Below are 20325 nucleotides of genomic sequence, written 5' to 3'. Positions count from 1 at the left end.
ACAAAGAGTCTACAGTATGAACTACTTCAACGTGAATATACTTTAAAATACAAAATAAGCTTCTGAAATAAAGTGCCATGTAGTTTCATTACATGGAAACTCCATAATGAACATGATTGTGCTTCAGAAGGTGCCAACTTTTGAAGGTCTTGAAAGACAGAACGCTGGTTTCATCACTGTGGATATTCATAGTCTCCTGAGTTTTGAGTTGCAGTTCCCAGCTATAGATATTCCCTTAGTTTTTAACATTACTTTCTGTTCAACGTCCCAGCCTTACATCACAATACCAAATAAATACACTGACCTTGTAAAGACTAATCATTCGTACAAGAAAATTCAACAATTAAAATGGAATATAAAATAAGCCTTAAAAATTCCCATTTTAATTGTATTTATACATGATGGGTAATATAATGGGATGTTTCTGAAAAACTAACTCATTTGGAAATATAATAATTATCATAACTTCATATTATTTTCTTTGTTACCCTAATAAATATCGCCATCATTTGTAGCAGTTCACAACCAAACCATTCCTGTGACTGATGTTAGAGTTACATCAAATTTCAGGCTTCAGAATAATAAGTTGAACTTCTGTTTAGAAAGTTTCATAAATACTCAAGAGAGCTCACACAAGAAAAAAAGAAGACAGGGGACACATCTGGATACATGTAACAAAGATGGTCAACAACTGGAGGGAAAGCCATGAGCTTAGTCTGAAAATGTTGGTGGGCATTGGAATGTGTGGAGCCATAAGAATTGTTTTGAGTGACTCTGTGCAAGTCTTTTAATGAAGGACTTTTTTGGGGGGAATAAAAATTTAGTGTCATTTGAATGTTTTTTCCATTACATACTCAGTTTCAATATTAAAAAGTATTTCTCAGTACATTCAGTTGGGTAAGTTCTGTAGTCCCAGATTTTATTCCTGTTTTTATTTTTACAGTTTAGGATTTAATTTTTGACAGTGTAATATGAGGCATTTCCTCAAAACAGTTCTGATAGATAATGAACTTAATATGAACATGTACACACGTGCTCTTAAATACATATGCGCCCCCCACACACACACGAGAAAGAGACACAAACATATAGACAGAATGAGACAGAGAAAGAATTCTAAGCTTATTTCTAGATTAGGACATAGGGTATTTGAGTGCTATTAATAACAGTAAACAGATGGAGACTAATCACATATCTTTCTGGTATGTTTACAGTCATTATGTGTAAAATAATCTGGAAATTTTGTTACTGTTTTATCTAAGCAGGGTGTTCTTTTTCAAGTCCTGGGTTGCTATTCAGGTACAGAGGGTATTTTGAATTTCTATTGGTCTGTCATGTTCTTTAAATAGGTAATAAAGCATAAACCAGTTATGCTTTCATTGGTTAAGTTTGAATAATGAACAGAATATTACCAAAGACTGTATTGGTTGCTTTCACTTTGCCTGAAAATATTTTTATGAAGATTTGAGATATGAATGCAATATGAATGCTTTACGGACCACTGCATTTTTAATTACTGTTCCGTTGAGATAGAACTCCAGGTTTAATTTGCTGTAAGGTATTTGTATTGAAAGCTTTGTCAGCCCTCTTGGGAGATATCATTTTAAAGTTAATTCCTTCCAGTATATGGGCCTCAGGAGTAGGATAAATATTACAGTATTAAGTACTTGTAGAAAACTAAAAACAGTCTCAGTGGGATGCTTTCTTGATAAGTGCATTTAGGGAAAAATCACAATAGTAAGTGTTATGTATTAAAGAAATGTTTTCATCTACTAAATAAGTGGTTATGCCATAGAAACTGCTCATGGTGTTGAAATAATTCCCTTCCTGTAGCTTATAGGAAACTCAGATCAGTCTTTCTCCTATACTATTACACTGTGTTGTTTTGTGACAGGTGCTGGGTACTGAACTTTTCTCATGGTAGCTAAATGCACTGCCATTGAACTACACCATAGCTCCATACTCTTATGTTAAGTAAAATGCTTCAAACGCAGCTCTTGGTTCTTACATCAGGCATACATACATACACTTATACAATATTATATATATATAGTTTTAATTGCTTACTAAATATATATATGTACATAGCATTTACAAATACCAAATGTATGTGTGTGAGATTTTACAATACCAAATTGAACAAAAACAATGATGACATAGAGGCATCTTAAACTGAATATTTGATAGCAACAAAAATATATTTCATTTACTCAGTAGTAATTGGCTTAGAAGGCTCAGAAACATGTCACGAAGATATTGGAAATATCTACAGAAATGGGTATTGAGCTCTGTGTGTATTTGATGGGGATCTATCCACTTAAATTGCAATGCAAGTTAATCTTCCAAGAGAAGTGACTCTAGTTGAAGGACTCTGTTGTTATATTTAAGGGGTTTTTCACATAGCTTCAAATATGGCCTATCAGATCCTGCTGTTACAGGCGCCACTCTTCATTTGAGAATTCTCTTGTTTGAAGAGTTTACTAGGTTGTTAAATTTTTTGATAAGTAGGAAAAACACATAAACTACATAGACTTAGTTAATTGGGGTACTTGTAGAGAATGGAAAGACACAAATAGTCTATCTAACTAATGGAACTGAAATTGCCTTGTCCCCCTCCTGTTTCAGAATGAATTGTCACAGAAGTGTTGGACTTATGGCATCCATTGCTTTATATCTGTGTTTCCTCATGTTGAAAAAGTGGAAAAAGCCTAGAAATAAAAAAGCTGTAGAATAGCAGTTTTCTTGAGCTCAGAAGATAGCTAACAAAACAGTCTCAAGTAATGCAAACATTCAAATAAGATTTCGTAAATCATCCTAAGCAGTCCTTCCCTTTTAGACTTGAGTCTAGTGCATTTTGATCGGTATATGGCCTTTTCCCAAGCTTCCACCTTATTCCATGTATCTCCAAACTCCTCAAATTCATGTCCTCTTCATTCAGTGAGTTCTCATCATTTATCGTTACTGCATGTGTGTGTTCATATGTATAAAACCTACCAGCTCTAATTAGTGCTGCCCATACACATATGGGTAGAGCCTGACAATTGCAGCATGGGTGACTACCAGGGACTTTGTCCCACTAGAAATCTGGCTCTCTTCCCTTTCTAGCCCTGGGATTTCTGTAGCTCTTCAACTATGGGTGGGACCTTGTAAAGTCCTTGTAAAGCCATCTCAACCCATGTGGCATTGTGCAGTTTTTATGCAAATAATCATAGAAGCTGAGAGTTCATGGGTAAAATCTTATCAAAGTGGAGCTAACCACTCAAAACCATTGACTATGGCTTTTATCCAGTGCATCACAAAAAGTGGAGTTAAATGAATGTAATTAAGTATGTCACACCACAGGCTTTTAAACCATAAGTGTTAGAAACTGAAGAGCACTTACTAATTGATACCCCTCTTTTGTTTTATAGTGTCCTGATTCAGCATGTAAGCAGGATTTATTAGCCTACCTTCAACGGATTGCCTTGTATTGCCATCAACTTAATATCTGCAGCAAAGTGAAGGCTGAAGTTCAGAATCTGGGAGGAGAGCTCATTGTGTCAGGGGTAAGCTGGGATTCTGGCTTCACAATGTCAAGTCCCCACTGCTGTACTTCCAAGGCAAGAATTCTTGGCAACAGTACTGCTGAAACACCAAATGACAGTGATTCACAGCTTAAAAAATGTTATCACCATTATTCCGGACCTTACAATAGCTCACAAAGAGCAATTTGATTTTCCAATTACCCCATGTTTATACTAGCCTTGTAAAATCTCCATTCTTCACAAGAAAACTAATTTCATAGTCTGGAAACTCATTGCCAAGCTGTGACTATTCTAATTATTGGGGGCTTTTGCATATTTACTCATTGTGAGTCAGCTTCCCCTTTGTTAGTGCTGGTAATTTTCATTCTTTGTTCAGGAGCCAGCCTCTCTAAATGTGGACTCTGTTCACATGTTAGAGACGATGAGACATTTATCAGGTTCCAATGCATACTAGGTTATCAGTAACCCTCGACAGTCAATTGTTTGAATTTAATACATGTGGATGTGCTGTTGCCAAAATCCTACGTAGTTAACAAACACTATTATATATCCTTCAGTAGATCACCCTAATATTTTCCTTTTCATAAAAATATTATTATCTAAATCATTTCCATCAAAAACTAGAAACAAAAAGTTCGAGGAATTTTTAGAAGAATCAAGGTTTCTTGGCAAGATTTCCAAATGTTTGTGTCGAGGTTCTTCACCTTGGCTTCTTCTCCCTCATCCCCTTTCTCTCAACACAGGGTACCATTTACTATAATGATTTCCATGTTCACAAGTGTGGCCATGCCACCTTTAGTTCTTTTCCCAGCTACCCATGATGCACTGTACCTGCAGAATGAGCAGGAACAAAACCTTATCAATGTGAAGAATGTGAGCAAATAAATCCTCAGTTCCTTCTGAAATCATTTCTGTTGTCTTGGAAAGTCAGCACTACAGTTTGGTAAATCTCTGTGAATAAGTATAAACCATCCTTAAGGCAAGTGTTTCTGTTCCTGTGTGGCTTGCCTTGCTGAAAATATAGCTGGGGAAAGAGCTGCTCTGGATGGCATGGATGTCCCATCTGGAAAGTCTGTTCCATGCAGTTGAACCTTAGAGCTCAGTCAGTTGGCTATTTTGTGCCTCTTCCCAAAACACAGTCACCTTCTTTGCATTTCCAAAATGATCCTGCTTTAACATTCTTCCACAATCAAGAGCTATCTGTCTTGCAGTGTGTCTTTCTGTCTATCTGGTGATGATCAATTCTCTCTTGCCAAGAAGTGATCAAAACATTGCATCTCCCTTGCTTTCTTTCTGATCTTCAGCCTCGATGGTATAGTTTTCCATACCACTCTGCTTTTGTACCCATTTGTCCATAGCACCTGTGAAACCAAGTGCTTTTTGTTCAGCTTGCCTCATGTGCTTCCATTTGTTACTTTTCTTTAAATCTTATGATTGACATGGATGCTCAGGGTATCCGTGTGGATCTCAGACTCCATCCCTCTCATCTGGGCAAATATTTTCCCTGGCACAGTTGCTGTCCATTAACTTCTCAGTACTCATTGTCTGTCACTGCCTCCAGAGCTTCATTTCCATTGTCCTTCATCATGTAGATGTTGTCCAACCTATCATGGCTTTGAATCACTCGCACTGTTGGCATTTGCAGAGGTGTTTGAGATTGAGAACACCATCAAGAAGCCTGTTTCCTTCCTTGAGTCTTACTAAGTTCATAAGTTCTCACATTGGAGAAGGCTTCTTATACAGGAATGCTACATAACTCTATGATAATCCAGAGTCAAGTGCATTATGAACATTGGCTGTCATACTGCTCAGTTATGGTCCTACTCGGGGCCGCCTCATGGCTTTTGTTTTCAAGCTTGACTGCTGTGTGGTACCACATCTGCATCTGTAGCCTGCTGTCTTTCCCACTTCTGCTTTCACATGAGTCTTCATCCTTTTTCACTGATAGCCAAAATGAAGACAAGTTTAAAAAGCAATAAACATATTGTGCAAAATAGCCACAAATGACTGCCTTCAAAGTTCTGAAAGTCAAGGACATGATACCCTGAAAACACAAATTTTCAATTATTTTGCCAAGGAATTTCTACCAGTGTTGTGGGCCTCATTTATATTGTTCTCCATTGGAAGAAAATTGCTACATTTTTCAGGAGAAGTTACTATTCCACATATATTAAAAAAGGAAATACTTGAATTCTCTTGCTTGCATTCCCCATATCCATGGAACTCATCAATATGACTTCCCCAAAACATGAGAATACTACCAGGAAGTCGATATCTCTGTTAAATGAACAGAGATTTGGATAGATTAACTGAGTTGCCAAGAAATATTGAGTCTGAAAAGACAAGCCATTTTTTATGCTGTCATGGTGAACACATGCTAAAATAAAACCCATGTATGTACCATGTCGGCATATTGATGTTTTATCTGTGGATGAATTGGAAGTGACCTGTTTTACTATGTCTGCTTTTGACATGAGATGATGGAGAAGGAAATCTTAAATAATATGGAAGACAATGGGCATAAAAACTTCTTTCTGAGTCATGATAGAAATTACAGAAATGAGCAGTTCAAGATGTGCATCTTTGGAGACATCCCCACATTAACTATTTGAAAAGCACACATTCTCTGCTGGTAATCTATTTTCTAGTTTGGATTATACAATTCTGAAAAGCCCAAAGGTGCGGTTCTTAATAAATTTCAAGACAGTATGCGCATTTGTGAGCCACTCAGTTCAATTTAGTTATAAACAAAGTAATGTGCATTTTTAAATCAACAGAATGATAGAAATATTAGGCCAAAAGAAATGGATTTAAGAGATAGTTTGAGTATGAACTAACCTTGTTTAATTTAGTGTTGTTTGATATTGCAAGTTCATTTTGGGGGAAAGGATTGAAAGGTGAAAGGGAGGAAGAAGAAGCATAAAGCAAGAAGAAAAAGGGGGAGGAAAGGAGAAACTTTATCACAGTGCGTCAAACTAGTTTAGTATAATAGTATGTTAAACGTGACAGCATTGTATCATTACGGGAGGAAACTTGAGCCAAAGTGTATTTTTATCTTTGTGAGTGGCTGTGTGTATAGTGGTATATGTATCTGTTAGTGCTGTGCAAGTGGGTATTAGTACACATGTATGCACATGCATATGGAGAGAGACCAATACTGACTGTCTTTCCTCTGTCACTCTCCATCCTTATTTCTTCAGAAAGTACTTTTCAGGGAAACTGAATCTCTCTGTTAGGAGTTCCACAAAACCACCAAGCTAACAGCCATAGCCTGTACAAAGAGGACGTGGTGCAGACCCGTATAGGTCCCTAGCTTGCTGTTTCAGTCTGGGTGACCCACATGAACCCTGGTTAATTGGTTGAGTGGGTCATGTCATAATAAAGTAATTGTCTGGATTTAAAAAAAATGTAGCATTGTTTATTTCAGAATTTTACACAATACATTTGATTGTATTCACCAAACCCTCTCCTAAACAGCCCCACATCTACCCTTGACCTCCCCACTTCTTTTTAATGTTTGATTCTCTTAAAAACCCCTTGTTTTATATACACATGTGAGTGCCTGTATGTTTATTTACTCAATTCTTACTTATCTGGTGCTTGTGGAGGTTAAAAGACAGTTATCAGATCCACTAGAACTAGAATTACAGTTGCAAGTCGCCCTGTGGGTGCTGGGAACTTAACCCAAGCGCTCTTAACTGCTGAGTCATCTCCCCAGACTCTGTGTCTTCCCTCCCTTCATTCTGTCCTCCCTTCCTCTCTCCCTCCCTCCCTCCCCTCTCCCTCTGTCCTTTTTTCTTTCTTTCTCTGTCTGTCTATCTGTCTTCATAGTAGCTCACTGAGTGCACCTTGTGCCACATGTAAATGTATGGGTGTAGGGCCATTCACTGGAGTGTAGGTAACCTACCAGAATTCCCTTAAACAAGACAAATTCTCTATTTCATAAGCCACTACAAATCAATTGCTACTCAGCTGGGGGTGATGTTCTTGAGGGCCTTTCACCTCTATGTTGAAATGTTAACTGACTTGATTTTGTGCAGGACTTGTACAGGTAACCACAGCACCTGAGGTCATGAGTGCCATGGTCACACCATGTTCATAAGATAGAATTTCACTTCCAAGATGGCCTCTCAGCCTTGAGAGAAGGTGCTGACATACATGTCTCATCTGTGGCTGAATACTCACTGATAGTTTTTCTCTGCTCTTTTATCAGTTGTGAGATTCTGTTTTAACCATAATCCACTGTACAAAGAAACTTCTCAGATGAGGTCTGAGAGCTACACTCATCAATAGTTACAGAGAACAAGGAAACAATTGCAAGTTATTCATTACTGTATATGGCATGGTGGTGTATGTGTGTCAGACATCAATATTGTGAGTCATTTCCTTCTTTGACCTTCAAGTGGATTCTGAACGCAGCTCATCAGATACGTCTGGCAAGCATGTTTACTGGCTGACCATCTCACTGACCAATTTGAAAGTCGTTCTTATTGTATATGTTTTACCTAATGCATTTAGTAAATTCAGATCCAAGATGAAGATGACTATTCATGGTGATTGATGAATAATATTCTATAAAATACTAAACTAATAAATTTCAAATTCACCTGAAATAGTATATTAATACAGAAAAAACTGCATGAGTCCAAAGTCCAGTATATATGATCTGATCTAAAGTAACATAAAGAAGAAAACATACAATGCCATATATATATATATATGTATATGTATATGTATATGTATATGTATATGTATATGTATATGTATACAAGTCTAGTTGGTAAAGTTTAAGTCATCTCCTGAAAAACATACATAAGTCTTAGTATTTTGTAGGAGGATGAAATAGTCTGTGGAACAATCATTGTATCTAACTATGCAGACTTAAACTTTAAGCCTCTCCTTTTTTGGAGTTTGTAGAATATCTTTTGATTTTGCTATAGTTGATGGTTGATTATCTCCAGTGATCAAATCATAATAGTAATGGGGGGAAATCTAAATTACTAGCTATTTTCACATGGATTAGAGCACATTTCTGTGCTTCTTTGGAACACAAGGAGATGCATTTAAGAAATTCACAGCAATTCAGAGGAATTTTATTCTGATCTTCTAGCCAGTGGGTCATTAAGTACTCAGGTTGAAAGAAACTACCTCCCTTGATCTATAAACAGACATATCTATAGAGAGTAAAATGGCATAAATGCCAGATAATAAATCTCTGTTGGGTAGCATGTACTGTGCAGCAGTAAAAAAAAAGTAAAATAGATATTTATCAACTCCAAAATTGAAACCATTCTTAGTACATATTTTATTTGTAAAATATATGTAGATTTTCTCCCTAAATCCTAACCTCTGATCTATTAGGATGGTAAAACTTCAATGTGTACTTACATTCTGTAACCTCCACTCTATTTTATAATCAGAATCATACCAGTGCGTTCAAGGTACTGTTTTTTTCACAATTTCTCTAGGACAAATAACTGTTAATTGTTTTTACAGTAAAAATTACTTTTCTCAAGAGTATAAACATGACATATAACCTTTTGAAACATACTTTTGAAGAACTAGGGACTCAAAATTTTAACAGAAAAGTAAAAATTCTTCTTAGGTGTTAGGTGTTATAGGGATCTAGGGTGTGAGTTACCTGGTATCTTGTCTGTCTAAATTCAAGCAGCGTTTTGCTAAGGATGATGGGACACTGATCCACTGTATAACTATATATATATATATATATATATATATATATATATATATATATGTCCTGTGATGGGGATTCTCAACTTACCAATATGCTTAGTTCTTTTTTTCTCATTTGCTTCTTTGTTGCTGTAATAAAATACCAGGACCTAAAGTAACACAAGGGAGGGAGTCTGTAATGTTGGGGAAGGCAAGGCAGCAAGAAGTGGAAAGAATAGTAAATGAAGTGAGTTGACAAATCCTCAAAGCCCCCACCAGTAATGTACTAATTCTAACAAAGTTCTGCCTACTAAATGTTCCATAAATTCTCCAAACTGTGCTTCCAGCTGTGGACAAAGCATTCATAACTATTAGGGATATTTTTCATTCAAACCATTGTATGCCTATTGAAAGAAATTATTCACTGATAGAGTGAATCCAGTGGAGGTGATAGCGCTGAATTATTTTACATATAGCAAAGGATTATATTGCAGTGTACTTATTTCAAAAGAAGAAAGCCAGAACATGAGCCAAGTAGATGACCCATTTTATCTGGGCATGTTTATGATTGAGCCATATTTGATCTCACCAGATTCATTTGGTGGCATCACCTAAACTTGTACAGGACAGAAAAGTTATTTTTAGTTTAGTTTGACGACTGTATTAGTTTCATTTTATCTTGTTGGGATTAAAAACTTGACAAAAAGAAATTTAAGGTGAAAAGATTTATTACATCACAGATCAAGAGTACAGACCATCATGTTGAGAAAATCAAGGCAATGGGAGCTTGAATAAGCTGATCAAAATACTAGGGAAGCAGAAAGGATCAATGTATGATACTGCCCACTTTTTCCAGTTATGCCATGCTCGGTGCCCTGCCTTAGGAATGGTCCCATATGTAATTCCAATGAGTCTTGCTATGTCAATTAACAAAATAAAGGACATCCCCGAGATAGTTCTTGATTCTACCAAGTTGATAATTAAAAGCAATTATTGCAAAGGCCTTATTGCTTTTATAAAGGGTTAATGGCTTTAAACAGGATGTATTGGTCCCAGATTTTTCAGCATCACCACTTATTCCTTTGAGTCTTTAACATATTTCAAGTCATGAGAGTCTAATTAAAAGGAAAGCAAATAATTAACACCTTAATCTAGTATCAATGAATGCTTTAGATTTCAGTTGATATTCTGAGAATTTTTTGGCAGCCAATTAACAGTGATACCATATAAAAACTTAGAAACTGTATACATGGGAGTTAGCGAAATGAGTGGGAGATAATTGGCCATATCTTGCAGTATCAGAAACCTATACAAAATCTCAGTGTCCTGGATTTTGGTGTCTAGCACAAAAAAGTTTAAAATAATGCTTAGATAAGCATTGTTAAAAAACCTTTTAAACAATTTTGAAAATATAAGAGCAGTTTCATGTGTGTTTTCTCCCTAAACATAAACCAAATAATTTTGAGAGGTCAAGTCATTCAGTGAATGAAGTACATAGATATAGAGTCCTGGATTTCTGGCTTTCCTGTTATCAAGAGTTACTTACAATTGGTTTATATTCATAACTAATTGATACTTTGTTTGCTAATCTATGGTAGCTTTTTTCCCCTAATTTCTACTCTTGATTTGCCCCAGGCAAAGCTTCTGGGCTGAAGGAAGGTTAGCGAAGGAAACAGATAAAATAAAAAAGTTGATACAAGTATACATAGGTAAAACAAGGAGACTCATTATTAAGCCATATACTAAAGATGCTCTGGAGATTCCATTGTTGATTTTTGTGTATATTTTTCCATTACTTCAAATACCCAGGAATACAGCAAAGCTGACAGGAAGGACTCTTTTCTGTACTTGATCTGGTAAATATCAGAAAAGAGTATTCTTCTAAGGAGGATCAGTGTTTGTTCAAGTTCTCTTGATTTGGAGCAGAAAGTTCCACTGGAATACCTCATTTTGGATGGATGATTTCTTAGGTTGCAATGACCAGTGTGACTGTGGTTAGTGGAATATAGGAGCCCGTGGATGGGATGACTTCCATACAGAACATGTGTTGAGGTAATACTAATTTCTAGTGACAGACTAACAATCAGGAATTCAAAGATGTGCATTGATTTCTCATCCCCACAAGATAGTTTCTGATTCCTTGAGTTCAGCATCCACTGACTCTTTCACACTTTTACTATGTGAAGATACAGTAGGCAGTAGGAGTTGAATAAATCATTTCCAGGTTCTTAGTCTCTTACTAGCAATTACCATGGAGGATATTTTCTCTCAATTGTGTCTTTATTAGACTATGTATCCTGTCTCTTCTTCAATGTAGCTTCTCAGCTTATTGGGATCTTTGGGATTCTCTCCTAGAATGGAAGGGCACCTTCTGATGTCTTTACTGTTTTCTTGATTCAGTGAATTCTGAAAATAAAAGTGTTTTACTTTCTGTTGTCTACATTCTGTCCCTATAGGTGATTTCACCAAGTGCTTTCTTCAACCCAATTTAAATGATTTATGAAATATGGCTTTGATCATAACCCTTAGAAGAGAAGAATGTGACATATTATGGTCCATATATCTTATAAATAGGAAAGGCTTCTGGATGGGCAATATGGAGTTTTCTTATTTCAGATTCCCGGAACTGCTTCAGAACACATCATCTTATCCTAATCTTGAACAATCAACTTTCCTTTTAGGCAAGAAATGTATTTTAAATCCTTCATTTTGAACCTATTTTCCAGAAGGCAAGATTTCTTAATTTAGATTGTTAATCTTTCCTCTTATCATCAACGCTATATCTTGTTTTATTACTTTTCTCCAAATACCTTCATCTATGCAGATGCCTTGCTGATAATGAAGTTTACTGGAACTGGGGTTAGATGTTCTGCCACATCTGTATGGCCCGAGTCTTGGCCTCATTCATTCACTTTTTTTGGCAAACATATTTTACACTTGGGAGTGACTGTCTTGGAAAGGTTACAGTGAGAGTCATTTTTAAAAAGAAGTATCTATTCTTTTCTGCTCTTATTGCTGTACATAAGATAGCACCATAAAACAAACAAACCAAACAATGCCTTTATCTAGGAACTTCTAATTCAAACATGCCCCTATGGTTGTTTACTGAGACTTCTCTTCTTGAGGTACTTTTCTTCAGTAATAACACTGTGTGGCCCTGGCCTGGTCATATTATTCTTGTTCAATTAGTTTATCAGGTCATTTGCAGATCATTCTTTTAAAGTAACCATATCATTCCCATGGTCTCTTTTCAATCTTCTGTATTAGAAATTAAATTGGATTCGTTAATGCAAAGAAATGGAAAGCCATCCTATATGTCCTTGGTCAGATGAACATAGTAACTATAATTATAGAAACTTCTGTCTGACATCTTAAAATCACTTTATGTCTTACCTGAAGAGAGTCCTCATTCATTTTTTAACATTATGGCAAAAGCATGAAGCATATTATTCGTTGAAGTCAAACAGATTGTGTGAACATTGTCAAGGGGCTACACCCTTGGGTTGCATCCTGCATCAAAGCAAGTTATCTTCATTTAACTAATATCATCACTACAGGCATTTTCACAACCATTCAAACCAAATTCACCTGAAATGTCAGCACGGTGTATTATTGTGCATCTTTTTGATGCAGCCTAGTTTTGCATTGGGTTCCTGAAGTTGTTTTCCATTTCCCAATTATCAATCAGCAGGCCATAAGAAATACTTATGATTATAGTCCAACTTCAGTATGTTATATTTCCATATTTATAAACTACTCAATTTTTGTTCTTTTATTGCAATGGTGTAGAATTATAACTTCTTTATTGGGTAGTCAAAAATCTAAAGATGTTTATTGAAAAATGGGCAATTGTGTCATTAATCTTTATTACCATTACATTTTTGAAATAAGTGACTCAAGTTCTTAAGATTTCAGAACCAGCTTTGGAAATAATAGTTGTAATTGACTAGTATATTTTCTACAAATGAAAAATCAGGCAATGCTTATTATTTAAAACCAATAGCACATTATAAATTATTAACAATAGCCATGATAAGCCAACTAATCAATGATTCAATATGTAAAAACTGAAAGTGAAATTTCACAGGGTCATTCGTTTCAAGATCTCATGAATAAATGATATTATATGCTGAATTTGAATTTATGCATAAAATTATATAAACCGGGACACAGCAAGGAAAATCCAAGTAGAGTATCCTTGCTTTCTCTAACTCAGGGATACGGTCAGATGTGAGAAAAGGACCTTCTGCATACAGACTTGAGGTTTTTTTCTTTGGTTTCATCTTGAATTCTTTAAAGACGTTCTTTAAATGTCTCCAAAATTTATTTTGAAGTTGAAGATGGGAGTCATGTTGCTAAATCTATCATTAATTTGAATTTAGTAACTTCTCTGTTCCAAACTGCTCCCGAACTTGCCAGTTTTGCATAATTTTATATTGTAACTATTGTAATACTCATATACTTGGTAAATGACAATAAAATTAGAAATTGAATTGCATTGATTTAAAATCAAAAGTCACACATTTGGTATTTTCTTTAATCTGCATATGCAAACAGGCTTTGACAATGTCAAAACTATTATTTTGAACCTTATTTTTTTGCGAGCATATTTTCTGTTGAAGGAGCTGGTTTTGTGTTTCATCTATTTCACTAGACCAGTGGGTTCTCAACTTGCCTAATACTGAGATCCTTTCATACAGTTCATAATACAGTGATCCACAACTGTAACGTTTTTTGTTGGTACATCAAAACTGTAATTTTGCTAGTTATGAAACATAATGCAAATATTTGATATGCAGGATATCTGATATGCAACCCATAAAGGGGTCATGACCCGCAGGTTGAGAAAATCTGCACTAGACAAGGGCAGCTCTGGCTTCTATATAAAATAGGAACTACTCTTTGGTACTACTTATTATCTTGACCACAGTTCCTACTCTGTAACTTGTAGCACTTCACATTTTTATATTTCTAAGCCATCATGTGAAAAAGAACCATCATAGTTCCTTATACATTGCTGTGTCTTGATTGAGATAAAACTGAACTCGGATATTAAAGTTCTGCCTGTAAGACTGACTTGATTATTCCAACAATGTTTGGTCAGGCAGTTAGTCTCTGGCTCATATAAACTTGACTTATGAGTATGAAAGTACAGGGGTTTGGAGGACTATATGAATCTTATCTTGATTTTCCTAGAGTTATGAAATTGATGTTCACAGGCCCAGTGGAGATGCCATAGTATATGTGGTAATTATGGAAGACATTTTCTAAAAGACAAATAAAAATCCAAAACAAAGTTAACTACAAGATTTTCAGAACAGCCTATATTGAGAATATTTCAGAATTCTAAAGGTAGAAATGGACATTGGTTTTTGGCTTATCATTTCAATCATGCCATTCACAGAAACCCATACTGGGTTCCAAAATCAATAGCAAAAATTTGTAGTTACAACAATGAATACTCTCCAATGAATGAGGTAAGTTTCCCTTTTATACCACATGCTGGGCTACATATGGAGGTCAAGACTTTTACCAAGCTCACATAGCAGGACAATGGAACCTCCAAGCAAGGCACCTGGAACCCCCACATTTTTTTCCAGGCTTTAAGAGTTGCAGACAGCCCTTGCTTTTTCTCTTGGCAATGTTCAATTTTAATAGAGGAGGCATTCCTTTTGAGTCCATATAGCTATCCCTGACACCGCTGGGAATGGGAGGGCACTTCTTCATTCTTTTCCCAGATAGTCCCTTTATCTGTTGGATACCTAAAGAGGAATCTGAATGACTGGCTGCTTAATGTCAAGAAGGCCGGCACATATCTCTTTCAACACCCAATTCCTTCATAACCTCTTTCTCCTAGGTAATTCCCTGTTCCCTCTTCCACTTCCCCAATTCCCTCCCAAGTAGGATACAGGATTTTTTTTTCTCTTGCTCTCTCTCTCACTTTCTCTTTTCTGTATCTCTCGGAAATCAGACAGGAGTTCAGAGCACTTTCACTACCTTTTATGAGGTAGATTGTGATGTCATAGATGGGGGCAGGGCTAGTCAACTTTCTACCCACCTCCCAACCTGTGCTGAGGGAGCTCCAATCGGGAGTGGAAGCAGTGACTCCTCCATGGTAAGTAACTCCACTTTATAATTTAATATCTTTTGCTGTAATTACTAATTTTGAAAAAGCGGGTGGGGTAGGGATGGGCTAGAATTACGGGCAAATGATCATATGCAAGCTGAAACATTCTTTATCTGATCAATTTTGGCCAAAGGCCCTATTTGTTTTTGAGAAGGGTTAGGAATCTAAGCAGAGATAAACTTCAACTGACATTCAAACTGGAGACACACACATGGCAAACATGGTGTTGTCATTGCATTTCAGTCTTTCTTCCCATCGGGACTGAAAGTGTGTGATGTGTAATGCATCTATCAGGCATTCTCTGGATACTCCCATGAAGATTACTAGTCAAGATGATGTGCTGGCTTTGCAGGGCCATGCAATGTCCTTTATTGTCATTGGCCCTGAGACATTTTCAGCACTTCTAAAATAAAAATCAAAGGAACTGTATTTCAACATGCATGATTTAGGTGTTCTGAAAAAAGAAAAAAAGAGAAAAAGAAAAAAAGAAGAAGAAAGCTTCTTAATGCCACGACAAAATTTACATTTTTAACAAAAAAGTTCACCACTCTTGTAAGGTTAGGGCACGCCATTTTTAAGGAGTCACAACCAAAGATACAATGTTTTTTGTGTGTTTTTGTTGCTGTTGAGTGCTGTAATACTCCTATTTTTATTGAGTTGCTTGGTGGTTAAGATGTGTAGAAAGCTGCTGTTCTTTGAGTTTCTGTTGCTGATTAGCTTTTTATATGCTTTACTGTTTAGAGAGAGATGATGAAGTAGAGTGAGCCATTCTCTTGGCTTCTTTCCTTGTTCTTTCCTGGGTACTTATGAAAATGCTGGAGTTGGAGGATTTGCCTGAGAGGGCAAAAGGGTATGAAGAATGCAGTTACACCTTTTATGGGCTGTGGAAGAACTAGGATGGATTTCTCTCTTTTTTCTTTTTTTCCCTTTTGTTAATTGAACATCATAACATGAGGCCATCTTGGAATGAGATGGACATATTTAGGTATGGATTATGTGGGTTATAAAACATAGAAAGAGGTTATCATTTATCTTTTTTTAAGTGTAGAGCCTTAATAAGGCATTTATTCATGCACATTGGTGGTGAAAAAATGGGGCCAGTTTGAATATTGATTTTTTTGGTTTTCTTTTTTTTATTTTGCAACAATGTTTCACAAATCTCAGGGTAGCCTCAACGTCATTATATAGCTGAGAATAATCTTGAATATCTTATCCCCCATCTTCTGGGTGCTGAGATTACAGATGTACACTTCATACCAAGCTTACTGCTGTGCTAGGGATTTATCCCAGGGCTTTTGGTATGCTCAGGAAGCACTTTACCACTGATCCATATCCACAACCCCCAAAAGACATAGTTTTCACTAACATTGTCTCTCTTTTCTGTTTTATTCAGACGTGTACTTCTTATACCAGATTGGTAGAACTGTATATTTTAGTAGGCACTGGATTGTTGTGGTACTGGGAATTTGGGACCTGCATGGGTGGAGTTTCTAGAATTAATTTCTCTCTTAGATGCATAGACATTTTAGACCTGGTAAAGAAAAATGGGGCCACGCTAGCCTACAGGAAGATTTTGAGTGGTAATCACCAGCATCCCAAGCTAATGTTGTCACACACATGAGAATGCTAAAGTCTTACATGGTTGGTTATCCCCATCAAATCTCTTATCTACCTCTCATTAAACACAATATTCCCCTAAATCCCAGGTAGGAACAATTTTCAGTACTAGAAAATAAATGTGTTGTCGACTCATAGCTCAAGTTGTTAATGTCTTTTATCAACCCCCACACAGCTGCCAGGTAAGAAATGGCAATATTTTCCAAACTCTTGGAACACAATCATCTCTAAACTTCGTGAGTTGGGAGTGGCTGTGTTGTACGCTTGTGCAAATTCAGAGAGTCTACCATGGAATGTGTCATGCATGCACTTGTTGATATTCATGTGCATGTTCCATCTATAGTGGTGTTCAGTGTTTTTTATGTATTTTGTATGTATTAAAATTATAATTTTAAATGTACACATATAATATACTCTCAAGGAGATGGTCGATTATAATAACAGTTGAATTTGACTAAGATCTGTAATTGAAATACTGATCCTCCTCCAGTCATTGACTGGTTAGGTTTATCCAAAGTCAATGATTTAGATCTTTTGAGCATCTGATTTTCTTATCTGTGAAGTAGATATATGGTCTATAAAGGATGTAGCTTCATGTATATAGACTTAGAATTCTATATATTTATGATTTTTGAAAGAAAAATGAACCCCCAAAAGTAGATTAAATAGTTGAAAAAGTATAGTTTTTATGTTGGACATATATATACTATATATGAATAGCCCATGTTCTTTGGCATGTAACTATCATTTGATTAACCTGTTCTCTATAACCCACTTAGTTTTGAATGAACTGAAGTGTAAGAAGTAGTACCATAATAAGAGGCTGTGCTGTTTAGAAAAAGTGTAGAACTCAATAATTTTATGTTTTTTTTGGCTAGAATCTTCTGCATTAGAAATATACACATCTACGAGATTCTCAATAAAATGATCTCATTAAGGACTCTGAAGTTCAAGGTTACATATGCAATATTTTAGGAACTCCCATATGTTGTGGATAAGTATTGATGAGTAGGTACTAAGCTTTGAGTTATATAGGGGACAAAAGAATTGTACATTTGGAGCTTGAGGAACATGCAACTCTTGGGAACTTTAAACACTTGCCAAGTGACAACTTGGAAATTAATGCAATAAGTGCTTGAGTAACTAATAAATATCCCTGTGATTTTCTAATCTAAAGACCTAGTTTAGACTATCCAGTGTAAGTATCTTCATTTCTGAATGTGATACAGATTTCTACAATTAGCTATCTCAGGAACTACCTTTAGATCGTGAACTTGTTTATGTGGGAACAACAAACTCAGAATCAAATATTATAGAATAGATTTGTGAGAAGTTGAGGCAATTAGCCTTAGTAGTATTAGTATGACTAAGTATTAGTCGTATGTAGTAATATTGGTGTTTATGTTTTTATGTATTTGTGTTTTTGTACACGAGGATGCTAGATAAGAATGAATGTTTTCCAGAACCAAGAAATGTTAGTGGACCTGAGGATATCCTGTATTCAGATGTGTTTTACATCAAAATTTGAGTCACTACTGATAGTCTTGTACTTTTTCTGAATCCTTTCTGATTTAACCATATGTTTAGTTTGCAACACACTTTACTTCTTTAGTGAAATTAAGAAGCCCACGAGTGAAAGAACTGTAGCTGTTTTCAATGAAGATAAAACAAACATAGCCATTTTCTAGGTTATACAGAATCTCATGTGGCCATGCCTGGTCGCATTTGCAGAAGAAAGTTGAAGGAAAAGGGACTAACCTCAAGGTTAAGTGGTTCCCTGGTGAAAATGGAAAGGGAACAATTTTATGAAGACATCCTTGGCAGGCTTAGAAGTGTTATATGGTGATGGAAATGTCGAACAACCAATGAGAATCTGTGTCATAAGGATGGCTTTTGAAGGCAAAGAGAACCATTCTGTATATGAAGCAAGAATCATGTCACATTAACTGCCCTAGAAAAGCCACAGTTGATAAAGCTTAAGTACTAAGTAAAATTGTGTATCATTATGTAAGTATTTTCCCTGATACATACTGACAAACGAAAACTATTCCTAAAGTCTCTGTGATATAGACTCAGTGAGGATTTGTAGTGTGAGCTCTGCCTCACTTTCTTATCATCTAAATTCATCCAAGTTACTATTTTGACCTTTCTAACAGACTTGATTTCCATAAATAGAACTACCCTGCAGACTATCCCCTTTCCCAGATTCTCAGGGCTTTGTAACTAAATAAGGATTTGGCTCACACCGTTCTGTGAAATGCTTTTTAGTTTCTTAATGTGACATCAAAATTACCTTTTAGATTTTATTATCTCAGGAAATCATTTTTCCCCACAGACTAAAATTGAGTATGTGAGAACACTGAAGTTTAGTGATCAGAAACAGTTTTCCAAATGAGAAAAAATTCTGTTAAAACTAATTGTTCAATATGAAGTTCAAATGAAACTTGAATTATTTTTCAAAGACATTATAGATCATTAACGGAGGGTAGTGAGATTAGAATTGCTTGTCCCAAAAGAAAGTTGACATTGTTCTGTTTGACACTAGGTTGGAGCAAGCATATTGTAGAGAATTCTAGAAATAATCAGATCTGTAAATTAACATATACTGAATATATAATATGATGTATATTGTTTGATGTAGTAATAGATACACAGATGAAATTATCATGGAACTTAGATGTCTAAAAGAAGTAACAATGGTGTTTTACAATAATCTCCCTGAAAGAAATATAATACAAGGTAATTTGAATGTCTATGTAGAAAGGGGAAAATAGCCAAAACAAAGTTATCATCTATCTAGCTACCTATATCTATCTATCTATCTGTCTGTCTATCTATCTAAAGGAATAATTTACACACACACACATACATTTATGTTCTTTACAGACATAGAACCATCATGGAATAACAGTTTTCCAGGGAGAAGACAGTATACTGTCTCCAAAAAGAAAACCAGAAAAAACATGATATTCATGTAAATGTACATTTTAAGCTGATTGGGACTGAAAATCAGAGAAGGGTAGAAAGTGTTTGTCTTATTACCACTGTTACTCAGTCTGTATTCTCTTTTCCTTTTTAATGATCAGAAAATTTGCATGAAAAACTCAGCATAGGGGGTAGGAGGAGGATATGAAACTGCAGAACCTAGGCTAAACTGCAGACTTCTTGAATAAAGATGATAGAGAGTAGGATCTTGGAATATCTAATTAACTACCAACTTCTTAACACACACCAGGTGATTCACTTTCACACCTCTGTTTCAAAATCTGCAAAGTAACAAACTGACTCATCTTTCTGTTCTTGTAAAAAGTTTCAGAGGGAAAAATTGAACATTAGGAGTTAAGAATTTAGAGAGATTTAGAGAGTTAAAGGTAACTTTATTAG

General features: G+C 35.7%; 1 protein-coding gene across 4 annotated transcripts in view; it reads left to right on the top strand.

Annotated features, from left to right (window-relative positions):
* Ctnna2 (catenin alpha 2) overlaps positions 1–20325 on the top strand; it is a 1132589-nt gene that overhangs the window by 1091680 nt on the left and 20584 nt on the right. For 3 of the 4 annotated variants that reach the window (XM_005078277.4, XM_040738184.1, XM_040738185.1), the window contains exons 17-18: positions 3411–3545; positions 15169–15312. In XM_005078277.4, the coding sequence (XP_005078334.1) occupies positions 3411–3545; positions 15169–15312 (279 nt within the window). The remainder of the gene's footprint in view (positions 1–3410; positions 3546–15168; positions 15313–20325) is intronic. The other variant, XM_005078278.4, reaches the window with a different exon arrangement.

This window comes from Mesocricetus auratus, unplaced genomic scaffold, assembly GCF_017639785.1.
Source record: "Mesocricetus auratus isolate SY011 unplaced genomic scaffold, BCM_Maur_2.0 Super-Scaffold_100676, whole genome shotgun sequence".
Lineage (NCBI taxonomy): Eukaryota > Metazoa > Chordata > Mammalia > Rodentia > Cricetidae > Mesocricetus > Mesocricetus auratus.
This window is presented reverse-complemented; position numbering and strand designations above follow the sequence as displayed.